The sequence below is a fragment of the Plectropomus leopardus genome, chromosome 4 (genome assembly GCF_026936395.1).
Source record: "Plectropomus leopardus strain MGB_pleo_1.0 chromosome 4, ASM2693639v1, whole genome shotgun sequence".
Classification (NCBI taxonomy): Eukaryota; Metazoa; Chordata; class Actinopteri; order Perciformes; family Serranidae; genus Plectropomus; species Plectropomus leopardus.
In genome coordinates this window covers 18,228,317-18,249,728 of record NC_142179.1, presented here as the reverse complement: position 1 = coordinate 18,249,728, position 21,412 = coordinate 18,228,317, and the positions used below count along the sequence as shown (strand labels likewise).

General features: G+C 38.9%; 1 protein-coding gene across 7 annotated transcripts in view; it reads right to left on the bottom strand.

Annotated features, from left to right (window-relative positions):
- The window catches only part of pdlim5a (PDZ and LIM domain 5a), an 84,668-nt gene that overhangs the window by 24,139 nt on the left and 39,117 nt on the right, over positions 1 to 21,412 (bottom strand). For 3 of the 7 annotated variants that reach the window (XM_088076685.1, XM_042487560.2, XM_088076688.1), the window contains 4 exons: positions 7,502 to 7,547; positions 6,283 to 6,716; positions 1,043 to 1,215; positions 729 to 765 (listed from right to left, as the gene is read on the bottom strand). In XM_088076685.1, the coding sequence (XP_087932811.1) occupies positions 729 to 765; positions 1,043 to 1,215; positions 6,283 to 6,716; positions 7,502 to 7,547 (690 nt within the window). Of the gene's footprint in view, positions 1 to 728; positions 766 to 1,042; positions 1,216 to 1,689; positions 1,708 to 1,830; positions 1,852 to 2,970; positions 2,997 to 6,282; positions 6,717 to 7,501; positions 7,548 to 21,412 lie in introns of all 7 variants that reach the window. The other 4 variants (XM_042487561.2, XM_088076687.1, XM_088076686.1 and 1 more) reach the window with 4 other exon arrangements.

Sequence of the window (21,412 nt, the reverse complement as noted above, 5' to 3'; positions counted from 1 at the left end):
ATGAGTCTCAGCCAGAACGGACGGAAATGATGACTTGTTTCAGCCATGAAGCCACACAAAAACACCCACAGACAGCGGGAATGTCTTCATGTTAACACAAGTAATTACAGACGCACAGTGATCACATGTATCACCACAAACCAACCGAGAGCAATGGACAGCCAATGGATCACATCACACTGAGAACAACACCAACAGCCAGCCATGACTGCCAAGAACAGAACAGGTTATAACAACATGCAGCACTGCAGGGCTGTCACAGCCACAACCGAATGCACAAACCAGTAGGAGCACACAAAGCATCACACGAAGCCACAGCATGGATGAAAACACGTTCAGATACTGACATAATAGTGTTTAAAATCAGCAACGTCAGAGGGGACTGCTTTGTGAACTTTTGGAGCTTCTGAAAATGGACATACTGTACGGCACACAGAGGTCTGGCTTTTGATTTAATGGCTTGAATGTGATCCTTTTTCTGCCGTCTAGACAGGAAGAGCCCTCACACCATCAATACAATTGCCAGAACTGTGCCACAGAGATCTGGAGTCAGATGCTCTGGAGCTCCATGTATGTTAATGTAGCCATTATATGTTAGACTAACAGGCACCCGACTAAGTGAAACAACAGTATGACATGTACTGGTACTTCTCACAATGCACAGTCTAAACTGATGATATGGAGCGCTGGGCTGTTAAAACCACAGTCAGCAGTTTCATTGCACTTACTTTGTCTTCTTGGCTGCATCAGCTTCCTCATCTTGAGCTACAAGGGAAAGAATAGAAAGTCCATTAAAGAAAATAATGTTGACCTCTTGAATAATTAATTTGACTTTGCGCTTAATGCTTTATTGAGCTTTTGGTTTATAAATAAATAGTTTTGTACACAGTTAGCATTGTGGTTTCATTATGATTCTTTGCCCTTTGTATGGAGACTGCTCAGTGCTCAGATGTGCTTAGTCATTAATTCAGGTACACTGACAACGAACTGTGTAATGACTATGCAAACATCTTGACTGTGTGTGCTTCAGTCAGTAACGTACCACGCTCGGTACCGGTGATCTGAGCCAGAATCCTGAAAGATCTGGACTGGGTGGTGCCAGTACGTGGACGCCAGTCCTCTGTATCCTCCATTATGCGCTTCCTGCTGGCATCAGCATGAGTGGGCACATGGTAAAAATGGATGTCTGTGTCCACAATGTGTTTCCTGGGAACTCTGGAAGGACAGGGTAGACAGGATAGATGACATCACCAAAAATACTTTCAATTTTTACATCGTCCCTCTCATACAATTGATCAAAGCAACAGAGATGCCGACTGACGTCATTGCCTTGGAGTTATTATAGTATAATAAAGTAAAATGTAAAACTTAATGTTGCAGAATCCGATAAACCATTTAATACTTTACTACTGTAAGTAAGTAAGTAGCTCTGTCCATCAGAGTGGGTTATGAGACAAAGCCGTGTTTAGTCTTTTTAGGAGGATAATTCAACCACAGATTTTAAATTAATGTATTTGCATTATTTAACACACAATAATTCAGTTAGATGAATGTATTATATGGTTTAGACTACAGGTTACGTGAGGTGGAAATGTGGCACGTTTTATTAGATTTATTAGAAAATAAAAGGGGAAATCCCCCACATTTTGTTAATTTCATTTGGTTCCTTTGTCTGAAGCAATCTGATACCTTGGTGGCTGCGGTTTTCTTGAAAACCAATGACAGAGAAAAGTAGGAAAGAAGAAAACAGATATAGACTGAATAAAGATAGGGGAAAATAAAACTAAAACATTCAGAACAGCCATAAAGAGACAACCTGAAAAGACTTACTTTAAAATACTTTGAGGTCCACTTAAGAGGAAGTAAAGGAGAAGCAAAGGAAGAGATCCACATGTGAAGAATTAATAAAATTATTTAAAAAATAATATTAATCAGAGGAAATGCTAAGAAGGAGGCTGTAGAGTATAGATGGAGGATGTTGACACAAACAAACAAACAAAAACATATGTACCACACATGCAAAACACAGAGCCAAAATGTTCATGGAGACATTTGATCACATTTGTGGTCTTAAAATTCAAGTCAGTTCTATTTTTTCACCACATGGTGGTGCTGCTGGATTGTCTGGATTCCTCTAAAAGTGTTCATATTCATAATTTGATCAGTTTGGGAAGAAAAAAAAATCAAAGAATTTTCCTCAGATGGTAATGGGAAACACAGGTTTGCAACATTATTATGATTTACTGTGTGGTTTGTGTTTTTATGAATGCATGAATGGTAAATGTGTACAAATCAACTATCTTCCTCAGCAATAAGCTGCTGACAGGCCAATTACTAATTGGCTGTCACTAAATCAACTCTTTGCTTGAACACACATGCATACACGCAGAGGGGCATTTCAGACTTTTCAGGCTTTGCTGTCAATAAATCATCTATAAATACACACATACACACCAACACACTCACCTAGCCCATTGAATGGACTGATTTATGAGTGTCTTTCAACACATTCTTGTCACAGCAGCAGCCATGTGGGTGTGGGAGTGTTGACGGCTCTATGTGAGCCTGGTCACACACTTACAGTTACACTGGAAGTGTCTGACAGTAGAGAGAGAGAGTGTGTGTGTGTGTATGTGTGTGTATATACGTGTGTGTGAGTGGTGTGATGCTGTCGATGTCAATATTTGTGATTTACAGTAAAAACATACTGCAGCTGCAGCACATTGAATCACACAAATACTTTCACTTTTAATTAGCTGAATGCATGCTTGCTGCAGTTCTTGCATAATTTAAATATGAAAAATAAGCTAACTGTAGAGCATTACTATCATGAATAATGCTCTGCAGTAAAAGCACAAACAAATGCATAGAGCTGCCATGATAAAGTAGACACAGGTAAAGAGAGGTGGATGAGTGAAATAGGAAGGCAGGCAGTCAACACTCATAGCCTGACATGCTTCAGAGACTAACTTTGTGACTTGAGGAGGTGCTGCAGTCTGCAAAGCAGAAGAATAAGGGTTGAATGGCAGAGAGAAAGACAGAGAACAGTGACATGTCCAGATTCTTGCCATTTTACAGTAAGAACGTCATTTAATCCCCTCTGAAACAAACCACACAGCTCATTTACAGCATGCAAATAGGCATGCAAGATGCAAAGACGGACACACATGCAGTCTCACTTTGTCACCTCAGCACAAAATGGACAGATTTTAAGATCCTGGAAGAAACTAGGTTTATGATCATTAACCTGTATGTTAAACTGGATGACCAAACTAATTTTTTCAGGATTCTACACATTTTCCATTTGAAAATCAGTTTGACATTTCAGCACAATAAGCTAGATATTTTTATGACATTAACCATTTTATATTTGGGAGTAGATAACATTAACTCATTGTTGCTGTTCAATCCAAACTACTACACAGGACACTGGATGACATTCTAATGTCAAATATCTCTGCCTAAAGAAGAAAACCGGTGCTACATATGATTATTTTCCCTCAACGTATTGAATAAATAATATCCTATATTCATTGCCCCCATATTTTTAAGTCTTTGACAGCATCAGGTTCCCTCTGTCCCACACTTTCTCATACTGTGGTAAAATTCTGACTGCACTGAATTTTACATGAAAAAGTAAATCAACAATAGAATACACACAAATATTTTTCCATACTCTTTTATCTTTTTTTTTTCGTTTTCATCAAGACATGAAAATTACTACATTTAAATTGCATACTTTTTCATACTGAGCAGGAACCCTGATCGTAGTTTTGGAACAGTTTATCACTGAGAATGTAGGAAAAGAATATTCAAAAAGGTAAAAAGAACATTGCAATAGAAAGGTTTACTTCAAGAAAGCAAGTCAAAGCCATAAAACTACTAAAGACAGATCCAGATCTTGCTTTAATAAAGTATTCCATGCTATTAAATGACATGTGGGATACTTGGGGAAGGCTATGTACCTGGCTGAAAGACAGCTTATGTGACTGTGTGTGTGTGTGTGTGTGTGTGTGTGTGTGTGTGTGTGTGTGTGTGTGTGTGTGCGTGCGTGCGTGCGTGCGTGTGTGTGTGTGCGTGTGCATGGCTGCGTGGTGTAAGATTATATTGTGCAGATCGCTGGTGTCTGCTGAGTGTCACAGAAAGAGAAAACCACTGATCCTTTTGTCAGTTTTGCCCACAGAAAAGAGAACAGAGAGAAAGTAAAAATGAATAAATGTAGAAATTATGAGTCAGAAAAAGAGTTTATGCAGTCCAGTCTGTATCTTGAGTGCAATAAAAACATCCATCCCCTTGGTTTGTTTTGAGATGAATGACTAAAAGAATGAATGAAAATTATAAATACTGTGAGGAGAAACTGTGTATGTGTAAATCTACATGGATTCAAGGCTAAAACTTTTACTGACTGGCTGATTTGCTTCAAGAGAATGCCACACAGCTCCAGTTACCGATGCAGGCTATATATACACAGCTTAGTCATAGCATCACAGCATAGTTATACTCACTATGTGTTTGCAGAGAGGAGAGATGGAGACAGAAACAGACAGGGGAAAAGATGATGGTGGAATTTAAGTAAAAAGAGGCGCTGAGTGAGCAGAGAGGAGTTATTAGTAGTATTATCTTCAAGTACTAGTAACCACAAATACATATTAGATATGGTGTTGCCTTCAAACACCTGAGCTCAATGCAAAATGCAGCAGAAGAGGTGTACTCTCACTAAGAGAAGCAAAGACATGTTTTTTATAGAATATCGTGAATAATTCATAAAAACTGAAAACAGAAAACACCAAAAATGCACTCAAAAACACGTGTTTGGGAGAAAGTAGTTTTTGATTTGTTTCATGGTAACGGGTAGATATATTATAAAGGAATACTTCACTCATAAAATGACCATTTGTAAATCAGTTAGTCATGCTGTGTTACCTTGAATTTATGGGGAGAACTTTTTTTTCTTGCATTCCTTGACAAAAATTCTCTTTTATTATTTAATTAGAGACTATGTTTTAACAACTGTAATATAACATCTGTTTATGAACTCTCACACAACTAGTGCAGTATAATCCAGGTCTCATTTATCCAGTCATATGCCTTGTACTTTCAAAACATTCATTTTAGCATTGGATTCTGGTTTTGAAGAGAGCATAGATACTTTAGTTCAGTTTTAAATAGGCTAGTTGGTGAAAATCTATGTTTGGTGAGTGCTGAGAATATGACTTGATAAATAAGACTTCAAACTGCACAAGTTGCTTGAGTGTTTGTAAATAGATAGTTTGATACAATTTTGCTGTTAAATGTGATCCAAAATCAATAAATAGATCAAAATGTTTGCCATTTTCTGTGAAGGCATCGTAGAGAAACAAAGTTTTCTTAAGAAAAACACAGCATGACTTATTGATTTACAAATAGTACTTTTGTGGGTGATGTATTCCTTCAATATGACTAAAAAGAACCATACAGCCGTTCTGCCAGGGATATTTCACTTTGTCCATACACATTTGTAATCATTTTAGTTCTAATCTTACTAATTTAATGTTAACTTTATGTTACAATCCCAAATTCCAACGTGCAAAAACTTAAGGTTGTGTTTTAGTATGTGCCATTATTTTAACATGGCTGCGAAATCTTGGAGTGTATCAATTATCCAGTTTTCCATCACAAGAACCAGTTATTATATATCATTCACTGCAGAATTTCCCCACTCGAGTTCCTACAATAAACAAACGGTACAGTAACCCCCTTTAGTTTGCTGACATGTCCATGTTTCCAGACTGGTAGTTTGAGTTCTCTTACATGACACTGTACATAAATGACAGTTTTTCTGTCTGGTGACAGTTGCTTGTTTAATGGAAACCAAACCAAAAGCACACTGCCAAGTTGTGACTGTAACTTTTTAACACTCTTTTAAAGAACACTCACAAAAAGAGGCGTCATAATTAGGCTTATTTTACTAACTCAAACAAGAGATTATAATATAGTGTGCAGTGCAGTGTTGTAATGTTTTTCTGATGTTTGTTTTTTCCTCCAAACAAAACACCAAACAGACATGTGAGCCTGATTTAATGATGTGGAAGATTCCAAGTCTGGCGAGCTGCATGGAATTTTTCAATTTCCAGTCAGGGACACAAACTCTGACTTAAGATGGAAAACACCAGAAATTATAGAGCTGACATTTGAGAGGTCAAGGGGCATCTCAGAACAGAACCAAGACGTAAAATGTTGGAGGTAGAAAAGATGACGAGAAATGACTGATTTGTTTGATTGGCCGGAGGGAACGCCACTCACCCATTAAACTGCAAAGGCAAGGCTCCACCCTGACTCTCCAACAGGCCCCGCCTCTGCCCCATGGCCACCTCACACGCGTTCTCGGTGGAGTAGAGGTTGATTGGTGTGTTATACACTGACGGCTGGGGTGCAACGAGGACAGGAGGGGAGGAGGAGGAGGAGGAAGAGGATGGGTAAGAGACAGGAGGTGGAGGAGGAGGAAGAGGAGAGCTGGCGTGGGAGGAGGCAGGAGTGAAGGCAGAGGATGGTGATGGGATGAAGGGAGTGAAAGGGGACTGTGAGGGGGGGTATTCGCTCTCTGATGCACAGCCCCCATAAGGTCGGGGGGCCTTGTTGTGGTGGGTGATGGAGGGGCTGGAGGAGTGAGGGTGGGGATGAGGTGGTGGAGGGGGATAAGTGAGAGCCACTGGTTTTATGATGTCTGATCTGTCGCCCTATCAGCACGAGAGAAGAGCATGCAAATACAAACAGAAAACCAATCACAACACAGGACCCGCTATACTGATGCCTCTCAGTTTATACTAACTGTGTTTGTCCCATAAGCTTTATGTTATTAAAAACCAATGATCTGTCCATATCACAAAGTTTGATTCACTTTAAAAAATAGCTGGAAAAAATTATTCTAGTCACTGTAAATTTGTTCAGGATTTTTTCTGGGCATAAGGAAGCATCAGTATAATCAAAATCATTTTTAACAAAATAAATAAATATAGCAACATTAGAAAAAAACACAATAACACAAATCAAAAGAAAAGTGGTTTTCATGCAGCACAAATGTGTGTATGGTAACGTTTCAGAGGGGTGTAATAACTAAAAATGAAGTATATAAAGCATTTGGTACCCCAGGTGTGTTAAGTTTTTTTTTTCTTTTCTTTTTTCCTGCTCTTTTATCATAATGAATCAGTTAGTGATTCAATGCCATTTCATGTCACGAGGGTGTTTTTCTTGTTCCATGGTGACTCAACAGTTGGTCAATTACAAAACAATTACATTTTTTTTTAAATGAACATTATTTATGGTATGTACATGACAAATTAAATTAGAGAAAGTATAAATTCAAAATATGACATTTTAAAATGTATCTATTCATCACCTGGTGTACCTGGCATTAATTAAACAGTAATATTTTGATATTTTTTTCGTGCACACAAATAAACATGCTGTGCACTTAAGTGGGTATAATTTTCTGTTATTTCAGTGACATGCTGTGTCACAGTACCTTTGGTGCCACAGGAGGAGGAGAAGCTTTAGGAACACTGGCGGCCCTGGAGAGAGGGAGAAAGAAAAAGTGAGTTATGATTGTGCAATTTCAATATTTCCTTTGCAAAATGTGTTTTTGATATCTGTAAATGTATTCTTATAACAGATAAAAAAAATGACTAACACTGTGTGGGAGAAGCGTCCTTGCTGATATTTATAGAGCAATGCAGGCTGCTCAGGCCATACTATAAAATATTCACATCTTACTGAGGTTATGGTGAATTATGACCAAACCTGACCTCTAAGCATAGAAACCAATATGGACGGTCTCACTGCGTCTGTGTGTCAGACCACGAAACTTAAGTTCCTCAGGCTGAAAAAATTATGGCATCTTAATGTATGTGTGCTCCTGAACGCAGCTGTTTTTAGTCTATAAAGGCTTGTATCAATCTGATACTCTCCGTCTGTGATACTCTTAATGGCATGAGCTCCCAAAAGGCCATCTGAGGAACAAGCCTGTAACTACCCATGCTGTTAAATTGTCTCAGAGTTGACATCACTTCATCCTAAAACAAATCACTTTTCAGCTATTAAATATGTTGTAGTTGACTGGCCTTGTTTAAGAAAGTATTGATGCAATAGCACAGTACCTCATTAATGCAAAATTAACTAAAACAATGGGGCAATAATGGATTAATATCTACTCTTTTGAACACCTAATGTAATTCATATGAAGCAAACAGCTTCACACATGGAACAAATGAATGTGACTCAAATGATTGCTGCAGTGCATGGTGACTTCATCGAGCATGATATAAAGGGGTAAATACATGAGTTAACGTAAATTAAAGGTTAAGTAATCTGTGCAGTAACTGAAGACGTGTGAGCCTCAGCCACCCCGCATTCCTTTCAGAGCAGCCCCACTAGAAACTTCCAGAGGGAGGTTCATGTCCTTCACCTCTGTAAATTTGAACCGACAGCCTCGTAGTAGCTGGAAACTCATCAGTCTACAGATAGAGCTGCTCGCGTTCGTGGCCTTTTCCTCCCTGCCTCTTGCTCCTCTGTAGTTTGGCAACAGTGTCTGATAATGCTGCCCTGCTCTGCTCTGTCATTATGAGGTGTGACGATGTAAAATCAGGGTTTTTCACACATTCATTTATTTGTGGCACCCGTCATGTATTGTTATTATATGCTGTATTTTGAGTTGGAGCATTAATGGAAGCACTGATGGGATATATATAGCATTCAGTAATGCATTGCACCATGGAGCACAGAGCACACTCTGTGCAAAGACGGAGCCACAGAATGCCAGGCAGAGTGAAACTTAATTATTAATTGTGTCAGGTCTGAAAGTTTGCATTCACCACTTCTATAGATTCTGCACCTCTCATCCATTGATCTAATCAGCTCCAACCAGATTAACAGATCAGTTATCCACCCCGCAACTCAAACTCAAAAAAGTGCTGCTGAGGAAAAATACAAAATCAGAGACATAAGAGGAAGGTAGATTAAAGTCAAAAAAGGACTTGAGGAGAGCGCTCCTGGGGTTTGGGGAGATGTGGCGAGTTTACCTGCAGTTATAAGTTTCAAAGCATGCAATGACATGTTTATTTAATTAATCTCACTGCGAGAGAGAGGGGAAACAAAGGTTATGCACTCCATTTTAACAACAGACCACAAGGCTCAATTAAAGGCAGAAGAATCCCTCCCGAGCAACTGGTAAAGTGTTAAAGACATTCCTGTAATCATTGAAACAAAACACCTCACCTGTTTTTGGTCTCAGTAAGACTATGTCAACAGTATGCCTGACCTATGGGTTTCCATGGACACACTATACTGTAAATAGTCCACGAGTACCCAATCAGTGCTACAGCAAAGTATTTACTATCGTCAAAACTGATCTGAGGACAGCAAAGATTTCCCTTGCACAACCAACGGCATGGACATGTGTGAGGAGGAAGAGCTCCGCGGTATCAAGTAGGTATTTCAAATACGTCATACCGTCATCTCTGTGTACTGTAGCCTCGATTACACTGCAGCTATAACTGGAAACACCAACATGGAAATGTGTCGGGGTCATATGGTGAGAGGGAGGGAAAGAAGATGCCTGCAGAACGTGAATGAGAACCAATGTTTAATTTAACTCAGAGGCTTTCAGAACATTTCTCCAGGGGGTTGCATAGTCAAAGGTAATTTTAGGCTTTCAAACAAGCAACCCACTGGTTTATTAAAATGCCTTTTATGTTCCTGGGATTTGGCATGACTTTTGGAGAACTAATGAAAGTCCAGGTTGATCTCCGTGAAACCTAAGTCGCCCTGTGGGTCAAAAAGTGCTGTAATGTCACAAAGTAATAATACTGATACAGTACTTAAGTATTTTTGGGGAGTATTTGTAATTTACTTTCTGTTCATTCGTGTCAACTTTGACTTTTGTTTTTTACATTTCGTAAATGAAAAGTATACTCTGACTTGACCAAACAAGGAAGGACGGGAAGAAGGAATGGACAGATCAGATCAGATGGATGGATGGATGTGAATGACAGGGAAAGTAACTTCATATTTTAGCAGTGACATCAAAGTGTTTAACAGCCAATCACAGAGCTTGATGCACAAAAAAGACACAAAAAAGACTTGACTGATTTTATAGACCTTTTAAGAAAATATGTAATAGAAAATAAGAGCAGAAGGAATGGGAAGATGAAGGAATGGCTGAGAAGGAAATAATGGATTTTGCTGTTAAAATCCTTTAAGTTGTGGGGGAAAAATGTGTTTTTAATTCAAATGTAATGTCCGTTCCATTTTCAAGTTTATTTTTGTTACTAAGAAATAAACTTCACAATTCACGAAATTCTGATCGCTTACTTTTTTCCTACTAGCCGCATCTATACTCTGTATCTGTACTTTCACAAACATTGTACATTTAATACCATAAAATCACTTCTTATGCTCAAATACAGTATATATCAGATACTTTAAGACTTTTGCTCAAGTAAATAAGGAGACTTTATCTTCAACCAAAGCCATTTTCTGGTGAGAAACCTGTTCTTTTTCTCATGAACGGCTTTCATGTATTTTATCAGTCGCTGGTGTCAAGTGAGCCTCAGAAACGTTTTTTTGGAAATATGCTGGTTGTAAACTATAAGCATTAAAACAGCAGTAACAATGTATGATTTTTATTTTTCAAAATGACCAAAAAAATAAAATATGTCAACAGAATATAGTTCTTTTGTTGGGTGCTGATAGCTGAGGAACAACAGGATCTCAAACACTTTGCCACAGGAATGTTTCTCCATAGCTCAAATGTGTGAGGGTCAGAGAGCAAGTGGATGCACTGACAGTGTCACAGTGACAAACATGACATTATGTCTGCCTCCTGCACGCCAAATGGAAACATTTACTGGGCTGTGCATGTATGTGTGTGTTCTTCCCAACAGTTTAATTTGATTCATGGTTTATGGGCAGCTGGTATCAAACATGTTTCTGTTCTTTGCGTTTGTAACCCTGCATGGTCCATGTTAACTGTCAGGCTCTATGTGTCTGTGTTTCCTTTGCTCTGTTTCATGTTCATGGAGGTTTTATATCATATAACAGAGCCGTTGGTCTGTTCGTGTAACTATGAGTCTGTGTTTTTCCAGCAATTCTTCGTGGTGACAGCCATTTTGGTTTTGCTTTGATACCTTCCCACATCCGAGTGCATGCTGTGGCTACAGTGACGGAGCCTAAACGTATTTCCATATTTTGTTGAATATCAGTCATTTAATGTTTATTATGCTTCTCTTTGGTCATCAGGGTTTGCATGTGCGCGAATGTTTTTTTTTGTTTTTTTATTCTGTGTTTTCCTAATCAAATATTTTTGGAAAATTCATAAGTTATTAGATGACACTGACAGCATGCTTTTATGGTCTGTTGCATTTCTTCTCTGTTTCCACTCTGTCAAACAATTTTCTCTTCTGGAATTTAAACAGAAAACAGCAGAACATCTTACTAAATAACACCATCAAGCCGTGCAGTAAATACTGTAAACACGTATTATGTGAAATTGTTGCGTTTTTGATACAACTGTATTGTAACACTTGAGCACAGTTTGCATTGCACTGAATTGTAGCCTTTTATTTTCTATCATTCTGTGAGTCTCAGGACAACATTTTTACCCAATCTCCTGATATTATGAGGCACTTCATCACTGAAGACGACGAGCCATTTCCAATGGCTGTTTTTATGGACCCTTATATATAACTGTTTTAGTGTCTTAGCATTTGCCCACATGTATGTATTATTGTAAATTGATCTGTCATAAAGAGGAGGATGCAGTCACCTCCTCATCTCCTCTCAGTCACCGGTGCCCTCGCGGCTGTTCAAAGTTCTCACTTGTGCATTTGTGTTTAATCTCTCTGGTCTATTCTTACTAGAGTGAGATCACTGATGTTTCCAGGGCTGTGCCCTGACATGCCATCGGCTTCATCAGCTAGCAACCAGCCACACTGAATCAATAAGAGATTGTTGTTGCATGTTTATGTATGTGTATGTGTGTGTGTGTGTGTGTGTGTGTGTGTCTGTGTGTGTGTGTGTCTGTGTTTTTTATATCTAAAAGTGATGTTGATCAATAGGCTGGAGTAGTTAAGGTGGAGGTGACACTAACTTGGATCTGTTAGAAACACCAGAATACACACACTTCACTGCGCAAACATAAATATAGGCACATACATTCAAGCTATACACGACCGAAGGAATTTTACAAGTAGAAGTGAATACCCTCGTGTGTTACCACTCATAAAATAAACTTGTTTTACACATGTACCCTAAAAAAATTAAAAGAAACACACACACACACGCATGCAGATACAAATGTTACAAACGTTGAACTGTAGCTCCTTGCAGTCCTATCTGTCTCCCTCATTTAAACATCCACATACATCACTTTCTTCAGCATAAAGCAGGGCTTTAATGACATGTACTGGCATCTGGGTGACAGACTTGTTAAAAGTAGTGAAGGGACAAAGGCCAAGTTGACGCACACCCACACAAATATAAACACATGCACACACAATGATGTATTATACAGGGTGTGGCGACAGTGATTTCAGTCGTGACAGGTTAGCCCAGGAAATGTTACTGGGGTAGTGAAAAACTGGGAGGACTAGCTCATACACTCTGCAGCATCTGCACCTGCAAATATGTTTCTCTCTCTCTCTCTCTCACTCACACACACACACACACACACACACACACACACACACACACACACATCGTGTGTACAGCTCTATTTTTAGATTAACTGCACCTTGGACATTTCCAAATATTATATGTGTGAAAAACTTGGACTTGATCGGCCTCGTTGCAAATGGTTCGTTTTTCTTCAACAGACCTGGACTGAGGTCCATTTTGCATCAAATCCAGACTGGTTTGTTTTGAGTCGTGATCTTATCTTTGATTTACACCCAATTTGTCGTGCTGAGACATTTTCTGGCAGCTCCCGCATGTTTTCGTGGTAACTTTTGCATTGCTGCCAAGGACAGAAGGGAATGATCTTATCCAACCAAAGTCCAAACACTTGAATAAATCTATTCAATGTTTGAAAAATCATGTGTTCCTGATATCTGTCATATTTTAAAATAATTCAAATTCACCCCTTTTCCATTTGTGTCCTTTTTGCTTCCTTCTCTTTAACTTGAACTATTCTCTTTTAGGAACTGCAAAACAGCAGAAGAATGAAAAATATGGCGTAAAGGAAACAAAAAGACACAGTGACTTGGCAAAAATGTTGAAACAATGTTTTGTGTGTCTGTGCGTCCGTGTGTGCCATAATATCAAACTTGTCTTGTCTCTCCTCTGGGACCCAGCAACAGATTCAAGTATGAAACACATGATTAACAGAGAGAAATACAGGAAAGGGACAAACCCCCTCACTGTGTAAATCGGGGACTTTAGCAGCTTGGTAATTTATGTGAAGGCACAACTGCTCCCCAGGGTGATTTACTTAAAACATGGTTTTAACTTCAGTCTTAACACAAATAAAAATCTTTACCCTGTCTGTTTTTACTTTTTACTTCTCACCTTCTCTGTTTTAGTCCATCCATACACCTTTCCATCACTTTCTATTGCATTTTAATTATCTTTCTCTCCTTCCTGCCTTTTATGCCAGTATTCCTTTTTTTGTTTCCTCGGAGTGAGATCACTGTTCCTTAAACAAAAGTGATAATGATTATTGAAACAAAGCCCTCTGAAATGTATGCAGTCGTCATCCCTGAAGGTGGGACATACTCTGATCCATCGTCTATTTATTTCTTTTTCTGTGCCTTATTAGGAAGAAAAGGCTGGTTTGGTTTCAGATTTTTCTTTTTTTTTGTAATTTTACCTTGAACAGAAGCAGGCAGACCAACGTGACGAGGAGAGGATGCCAAGGCACCAAGTAAGAGCAAAGTGACTGGCAGAATTATTACCACGTGTGGCTCAGCATGTGAGTGTCAACAGTGTGTATGTGTGTTTGTGTAGTGATGGAGTCAGTGTAGGCATGATGTATCTGCGGGTACATACTCCAAGAGAGAAAGAAAGAAAGATGATGAGTGAACAGAGATTATAAATTCTAATTTCACAAGCTGGTGAAACATTTCTTTACTGGTGTGATTAAATCCTAAAACAACTCTGTCATTTGTCTGCTATTTAAAGACCAGTGTGCGAATTTATCAAGAACTGGTCTATTATTAGATCGGGAAGCTGAGTCTGCCTGTTTTTATCAGTCCTCACACTGGGCAAGACCATCATAGACAAGGGTCACTCACAGATCACACGAACTATAGATCTGTTTAGTGTGTGTGTGTGTGTGTGTGTGTGTGTGTGTGTGTGTGTGCCACCGCATTCCTTATCCACAACCTCCCACCACTATCTCCACAGAGGCCTCAACAGGCTTTTCAACTGAGTATGACATCACACAAGATCCTAAAAGAAGCTTTGACGCTGACCAGACCAAAGGAACAAGATATGTTAAAACTACAGTGCGGTTTCACTACGAAAACACTGGTCAATTAAATCAACTCGGAGAGAAATTTTTAAGCATGTCTGAGCTATCGCAGTCACAGACAGTGGAAACAAGTTCCACTTTTGAATTTCTGCAGCAATTGTGCTTTACAATATATCATCTTTTTTTATCTGCATTTTGACATCTACTTGTGCAAATAACCCACTGCAAAAGTCAGCGATATTGCACTTAGAAAATATGTATGTAACAACATTTTGGCTGTTGTTAAACGTGGTTAACACGTAAATCAACGTCTGCCATTTTCCATGGGGCATGCATGAAAAAAGAAATTTTCTTCACAAACAAGGTAACATGACATTACTGATTACAAATGGTAATTTCTGAAGTTTCAATTTTAAATCTGTTTATTTTTTTGAAGTAATATATCTATCACAATCTTTAACAATAGTATCTGAAATGTTCTTCTTATTGAGCAGCCCTGATGTATCCTGTGTTATAACTAAGGTTTTACGTTTTATATATCTGCTGAACGGTTCTTGCTTCTTTATCCTCTGCCATAGATCAATATGGCGAGACAAGAAGCCCGAGGGTACGGGTCCACAGTGGTTTTCATAAAAGAGGCTCTCACTTTAGTCTGCCTTCCTGTTTGTCTGATGGAAAACAAAAGTTTCTTCTTAATACAGACTTGGCCTGACCCTCATATTCAGGTCAGTATCTCTCATGGTAGATTTTTATTGCTATTCTAGGACTCTACTACATAAAGACACATTTTATATAATTTTCCATTGGCTATATCTGTGAAGACATATTGATATAAGCAGGGCATTTGTCAATAATTACACAGAATGTTCTTTTTTTAACTATACATTACCACAGAAGAAAATTAACAGCCAGAAAATGCCTAAACCTGCAACACAGCCGCTGTGTTTCCTGTGGTAACATGGCAACAAACAAGCACATTTTATAGTGGCTCACTTTCTAACTAAAATACACAGCAGTGGTACCCTAAGGAGTCTTAAAAGCAGACCATGAGAGGAAACAGGCGCATTAAGTTAAACCCCACCAGGGCAGGAGAAAGGAGGCAATGTCTCCCACAGCCTGAAGGTCAACAGTACTGCATCTAAACCCTGACAGAGCGCAGGAGCAGGGGGAGTAACACTTCTGTAACGAACGCTCGCCACTCCACAGACCAACTACACCTCCATCTTGACTAAATAAAGGTTATAAAACAAAAATAATTGGATGAAAGTGTGAGGAATGTAAAAATAAAAAATATGAGGCACGGAAAATGGAATATACCGCTGCTATACATTTTAATGGGTTTGGACAACGGACATGCAGTCCATTAAATAGTAAATAACAGGAGTGGAGAAGACATATATTTGAGACAAAAAGCTGTAAAGTCCTCTAAAATGTTTGGAAATTTTTATGACACCAAAGAAGAAGAGTTATTGCTGTAACACATACATCCAGTGGTGCACCAAATTTCACATAATTTCATGTACTAAAACAGATGAAGAGTCTCTGCACTTTTACAATGTGTAATTTTTCTTAGATGTTTTCAAAGATCATAAAAGTCATTTTATGTACCTTTACATTCATGAAAATAAATATCTTTTAAAGCCAGGGGACAGATGTTTTCTTTTTATATGAAACAGTAATGCTTGGTAGTGTCTATAGGAGTGTGTTAGTCTGGCTGCCTGCACTGCCTCTGGAGTCACGGGGCAGTAAAAAACGTAGATGGGAGGACCGGAGTCCAGCGTTGTCTTTTGAAATCTAATTTAAACTTTTACAGCTTTGTTTCATTACAGACTGACCAAGATGTAAAAACTGTACATATAAACAGAGGAGCTCACACTGAGGCCTAAGAAGGAGGCACGGGGAAAGGACAGACACAAATACATGTTGGCATGCAATCACGCAACCAAATAAAAAACACAAATACCAATGCATTCCCATATTTTTTCTAGCAACACACCTTGGCATGTTTACAGCATTTTCTCACTCACTGTTAATGACTCTTGACCCAATAATACCCTGCCATACCTCTCTGAACACTTCATGGCAACTCCCACCCTAAAGCTTGCCATCATCGTTTAAGAGATTTACAGTGTAATTGAATAAACTAATGACTCTATGGACCGTTGTTGGAGCAGGGCCAGCCTGTTTGCGAAAGACATTTCCTCACTGCAGCCACACATCACAGAACTGAGCTTTCTCTCTCCCTGCAGTTGATTGACAAACGCACTGTGACAATCCTGACTAGAACCATACAACCCGAGGAGCGGAGAAACACGGGACAGATCCCCAGGGCAAATCTGGGTTTATCAAAGCCACGTCAGTGCTGTCAAACTTATTTAAAGCACATCCTAAACCGTCCTTCAGGTTCAACCAAAGCCTTGCTGTGATTTCATGAGACTCACATGAAGATTTCTTTGTTTCATGTGAGGGTCCTAGACAGAGAGAGTTTCAGAATCTCTGCCCCAAAGGCAAACTCGGTACGTGCTGGGCCTCCATAAGGGAAACCAGTCGTATAGGGGGGCCCAAACTTGATGAGGCCATCCACATGATTGTAGGGGGCCCCGAATGGGATGAATTAAAGCAGAGATTCAAGATTAATGAGCCTTTAGTGCTGTGGTTTTGTAAGATCTATCCGGCACTGAATAACTTTCTCAGATGATGTACTTATGTACTTATTACATCAGCAGAGTGTGTGTTCAGCAGAAGAATAAACAGTGGAATAATGAAGGGCACACCTAAAATGTACATTTAATATGAGTCAGAGAGGAAGAGAGTTAGTTTCTGTCTGCTGTTGACTTTACAGTTTCTTGTTTTCTCTCTGGCAGCTCTCAGAAATGGAAACAACACAGTCCATCAAACAGAAGAAAGACAGACAGGCTAAAGACACAGTACTCCAGCTGCGTCCAGCACTCAGCGCTGAGACAGCCTGCCCATCAAAGTGATCCACAGCTGGACCAGGAAGTGTTTTCCACATTCAACATCTGGCCTTAGCTCTGTTGAGAGGCTTATGGATATCAGTGTGAGTCAGTATCACTCAGAGGATTCACTCACAGAAATGCTCATTGACTTATTGGCTTATTTTTATTTTCTTTAAAGTCTTTTTGTTTTTGTTTCTTGGTTCAGCGTCCAACTTTCTGTTTCTGCTTACCTGACCCATTTTGGCCCATTCCTCTCTCTCTCGCTCTCTCTGGCTCATGCACTAAGCTGTTCTCAGAGTGATGCTGAGTGTTTTATAAACGTAGGCGACAGTGATATGACAGAGATCATAAAATGATCCTGGCTCTGACACTGAACAAATACCTGAAGTAAAGGAATTCTTTCCATGCCTTTTTTCGATTATAAAATCAGAGCATCTTTAACAGATGAGCTTGAAGAGGATAATGGTGGAAAAAGGTGCAGGAGGGATAAGAGTGCACGAGGTACATGCACATTATGCACATCTGCACATTTTATATATCAGCTGTATATGTATATATTATGTTATTACAGGCTGTTCTCATGCATTGTTTGTACATAAACCTATGAAATGCAATGCACCACAATTTGTATATAACCCAGGTAATCACAGTGTAACTAGTTAAATTTCAATAGTTCTGTGTAATTAAATTAGAAAATGAGTTTAATTGTAATCATATACAGTTACTAAAAAATATGTAATTAAATAAGTTACTAATCAAAATGTAGGTGATTACAAAGGCATTGTATCCAAATATATTATTTTTGGTATAAAGTTTATCTGTTGCTTTGCATGTTTTCGCTGTGCAAGAACACCTTCTTTTTGCATAACTCTTTTTTTTTCAGCTTTTTTTGTCCTGTTTTTTGCTCCCAGGAGAGCGATGTTCTGCATCGTGTGAAACCAACTGAACTACTTAAAATTTACATTGAGTATACAATGCCATTATGGGGTGCTAATTGGTTAGAAATTATATGAATTGTTGAATGAGGTTACTGTGGTTATAAAAATCCATTGTGTTGTGGTAAAAGGTAACACATAAGTCATAAGTCTGAGGAAGAGCATTGTGGCTTGAAACATCACTTATTTCGCAAACTAAAATCCTTTAAGGGAAGCTCAACGGTGTGCAGACCTCTATCTTTTCACATTTTGGTTTACCTGGTTGGTTTATCCAGCACCCACTACGGGATGTGCGTGTATTATTTTTGAATCTCTTGAGCCTGAGCTGAACATGATGTCTGAACATGTAAATCAATCGGGGCAAAAACAAATACTCAGCGAGTCCTTTGGCTCATTTTAAATATATTGCAGCCAATCTGAACTGATAACACAGAAGACTTAAAGCTTAATGTGAGAACTACAGGAGAAGAGGGCAAATTGCATCTGGGACATTAGTGTATTTGGTTTCAAAACATGTTGATTACAATTCATTATCGAGTAATTTGTAACTATCATTAGAAGTTTATTTCATTTGGAACAAAACTGCTGAGTGTACAGTTCAGTTCAGACTGTTCCTTACACCCTGAAATTCATTTATAGTAATTACGCAGCGCTTGTGAAACGAAGCTTCTTGTTTTTTCACTTCTAATCAGGCCAGATGATTCTTTGCACTGTTCCCGCCACCTAAAGATGAGTGCTCTTGGCTTACGCTCAGATATATTTGGCAAATAGCAGAGAGGAATTAAAAAAGCAGAGACAGATCAGCTTAACACAGTGTTCTTGGCCTCAGAGTATCTGTGGGCTACCTCCACAGACCCCTAATGTTCTTGGGATTTGTATTTTCTTTGGCCAAAACAACAGACTAGCAAGAGACAGACAGAGACAGGTGTGTCTCGCTGGACTGCATTCTCTTGGTATTAGGATATTACTGGTGGATACTAAAAGCCTCACCAAAGATGATGGCGGTCAGTTTTAGATGATCTTTGGCAAATACTACAGCGCAGTGAAAGACAGAGACAGGTGAGTCTAGTTTAGCACTCTTGGCTTTGGAACATCTTTGGCAAATATCAGAGCCGAGTAAGTGACAATGGCAGCTGCGTAGGGTGTCTATTAGTACAGAGGGTTTGCAAAGGGCTGTGAATTTCTGCAGCTACAGTTCAAGTCTCACAACTTCTAACTGATCAAATAACTGCATATCTTCTAACAGTATATCCCACATTTTTACTAGTTTTATTAGACTTGTTTTTGTGAAAGTCGTATGAACATTGAATGAACCATCCCATGCAGATTAGTGCTTGAGTTAAGAGATTTATTATCCTTAGTCTCTTAACGTTATCTGCAGCGTAAACAAATTATATTGACCTATTCAAGTAGAAGGTTTACAGTAATATTCCCTTAGGAGTAGGAAACAGGGCAGTCTGGCGGCCTCATGAGTAACGCTAAGTTCACAATAAAATATTTTAAAAAATATTTCATGTTTATTATTTTAATTTGTAATTATTAGTTGTTTGTAATTCTTTAAGTAATGTCCAGTAAATTTCCACATCACCTGTGTTTTCGACTAGTGTGAAGGAGCTACAGAACATCGGGTTGTAAATTCAGTTTTGAAGGGCAGCAAAAAGTTCAAATGTTTTTTATTGTGGATGGCCATGTGGCCTACCGTTGAAGCTGTTGGTATTCTCTGCCAGTCTAACCAAATTTTATTGTCCTGCTCTCATCCACTAAAAAAACACCCGGTTGCGACAAACTCAAACTCTAACCCTAGCCCTCAAAACCTGGATTAACAACAAGCAGCTGGTTCTGCCCAAAACAAATGCAGATTGCACTGTAGTCCTGTTTGTCCTAAAATGCACACCCCCTCCAGTTACTTTCAAGATCTTTTCACTAAAGTAAATCTCCCTTTTGGACTGAGTACACTGGTGTACTGCTGTCAAACTATAGGGGCAACCACGTTGGAGCATCAGTTCTTAACATATTAATATCACAGCTTTTTTGTCACTGCATTGGAATATGTTTGAAAGCTGTTTTTTTTTTTTTTTTGCTCTGAGACACTTCAGCAGGTCAAATGTTTTAGGAGTAGTTGCTTTAACCCAGGTATTGGGGTAAAAGCATGGTCTCTCCAGTCTTTTGTAAATAGGGAATCCAATTATTTCTCGCCTTCAAAGCCAAGCGTGCTCAAACACGCTGTTCTTGTTACACATGGGTCAGTTTCAGGTAAGCATGCCGTCCACTCTGGGTTTCATTTAAAAGTGTAATCTAAAAACAGCCAATAGATCATTTGACCAAAAACACACAACATACATCAAATGACCAATCATGTAACTGATACTGATACTATAACTGACACGATGAGAAGCCATTTGTCATGTATCTGCACACAAACAATTTTAAATTTCATTGTTAGGATAATGACATTATAAACAACAGGTCTACAACAGGACACGTGTGTCAGTGTGTGAGTTTACATCGAAACATTTTAAAGAAAATATGACATGAAGGTTTGTGCTAGAAGTAGCCAGGTGGATAAATCAGTGTGCGTGCCTATATATGTTGGGCACATGGCTGTGCACAAGCACCAGCATAACCACATACAACCCGGGGATCTTGTTGTCTCTATTCGGAGAACAAAATGTAAACAAAATGAAAACGTATACCTCAACACTACATAAACTTCCCTCGCCAGAGCGCAAACACCCAGAGTCAACTTCCAGACTCAAAATAACTCAAGCAGCTGACATGAGATCTGTTTGTGTGTGTGTGTGTGTGTGTGTGTGTGTGTGTGTGTGTGTGTACACGGGTGTGTCTGAGGTGTGCATGGTTATTGGGCATTTTTAAGTATGCTATACTTCTTGTAAAAAAAATACTCAGTTCAGTTTTATTTTGCATTTATTTCACATGTAAATGCAAATTAATGGGCGTGCAAGATAGGGAGTACTGAGGTGAGATAAATTCCCTTGTTGTATGATGTGTGAGTGTATGCATGTGTATGTAGGGTGGGGTTCAGTGCCGTAAGTCAGTGCCGCCACGGCAAAACAACACAA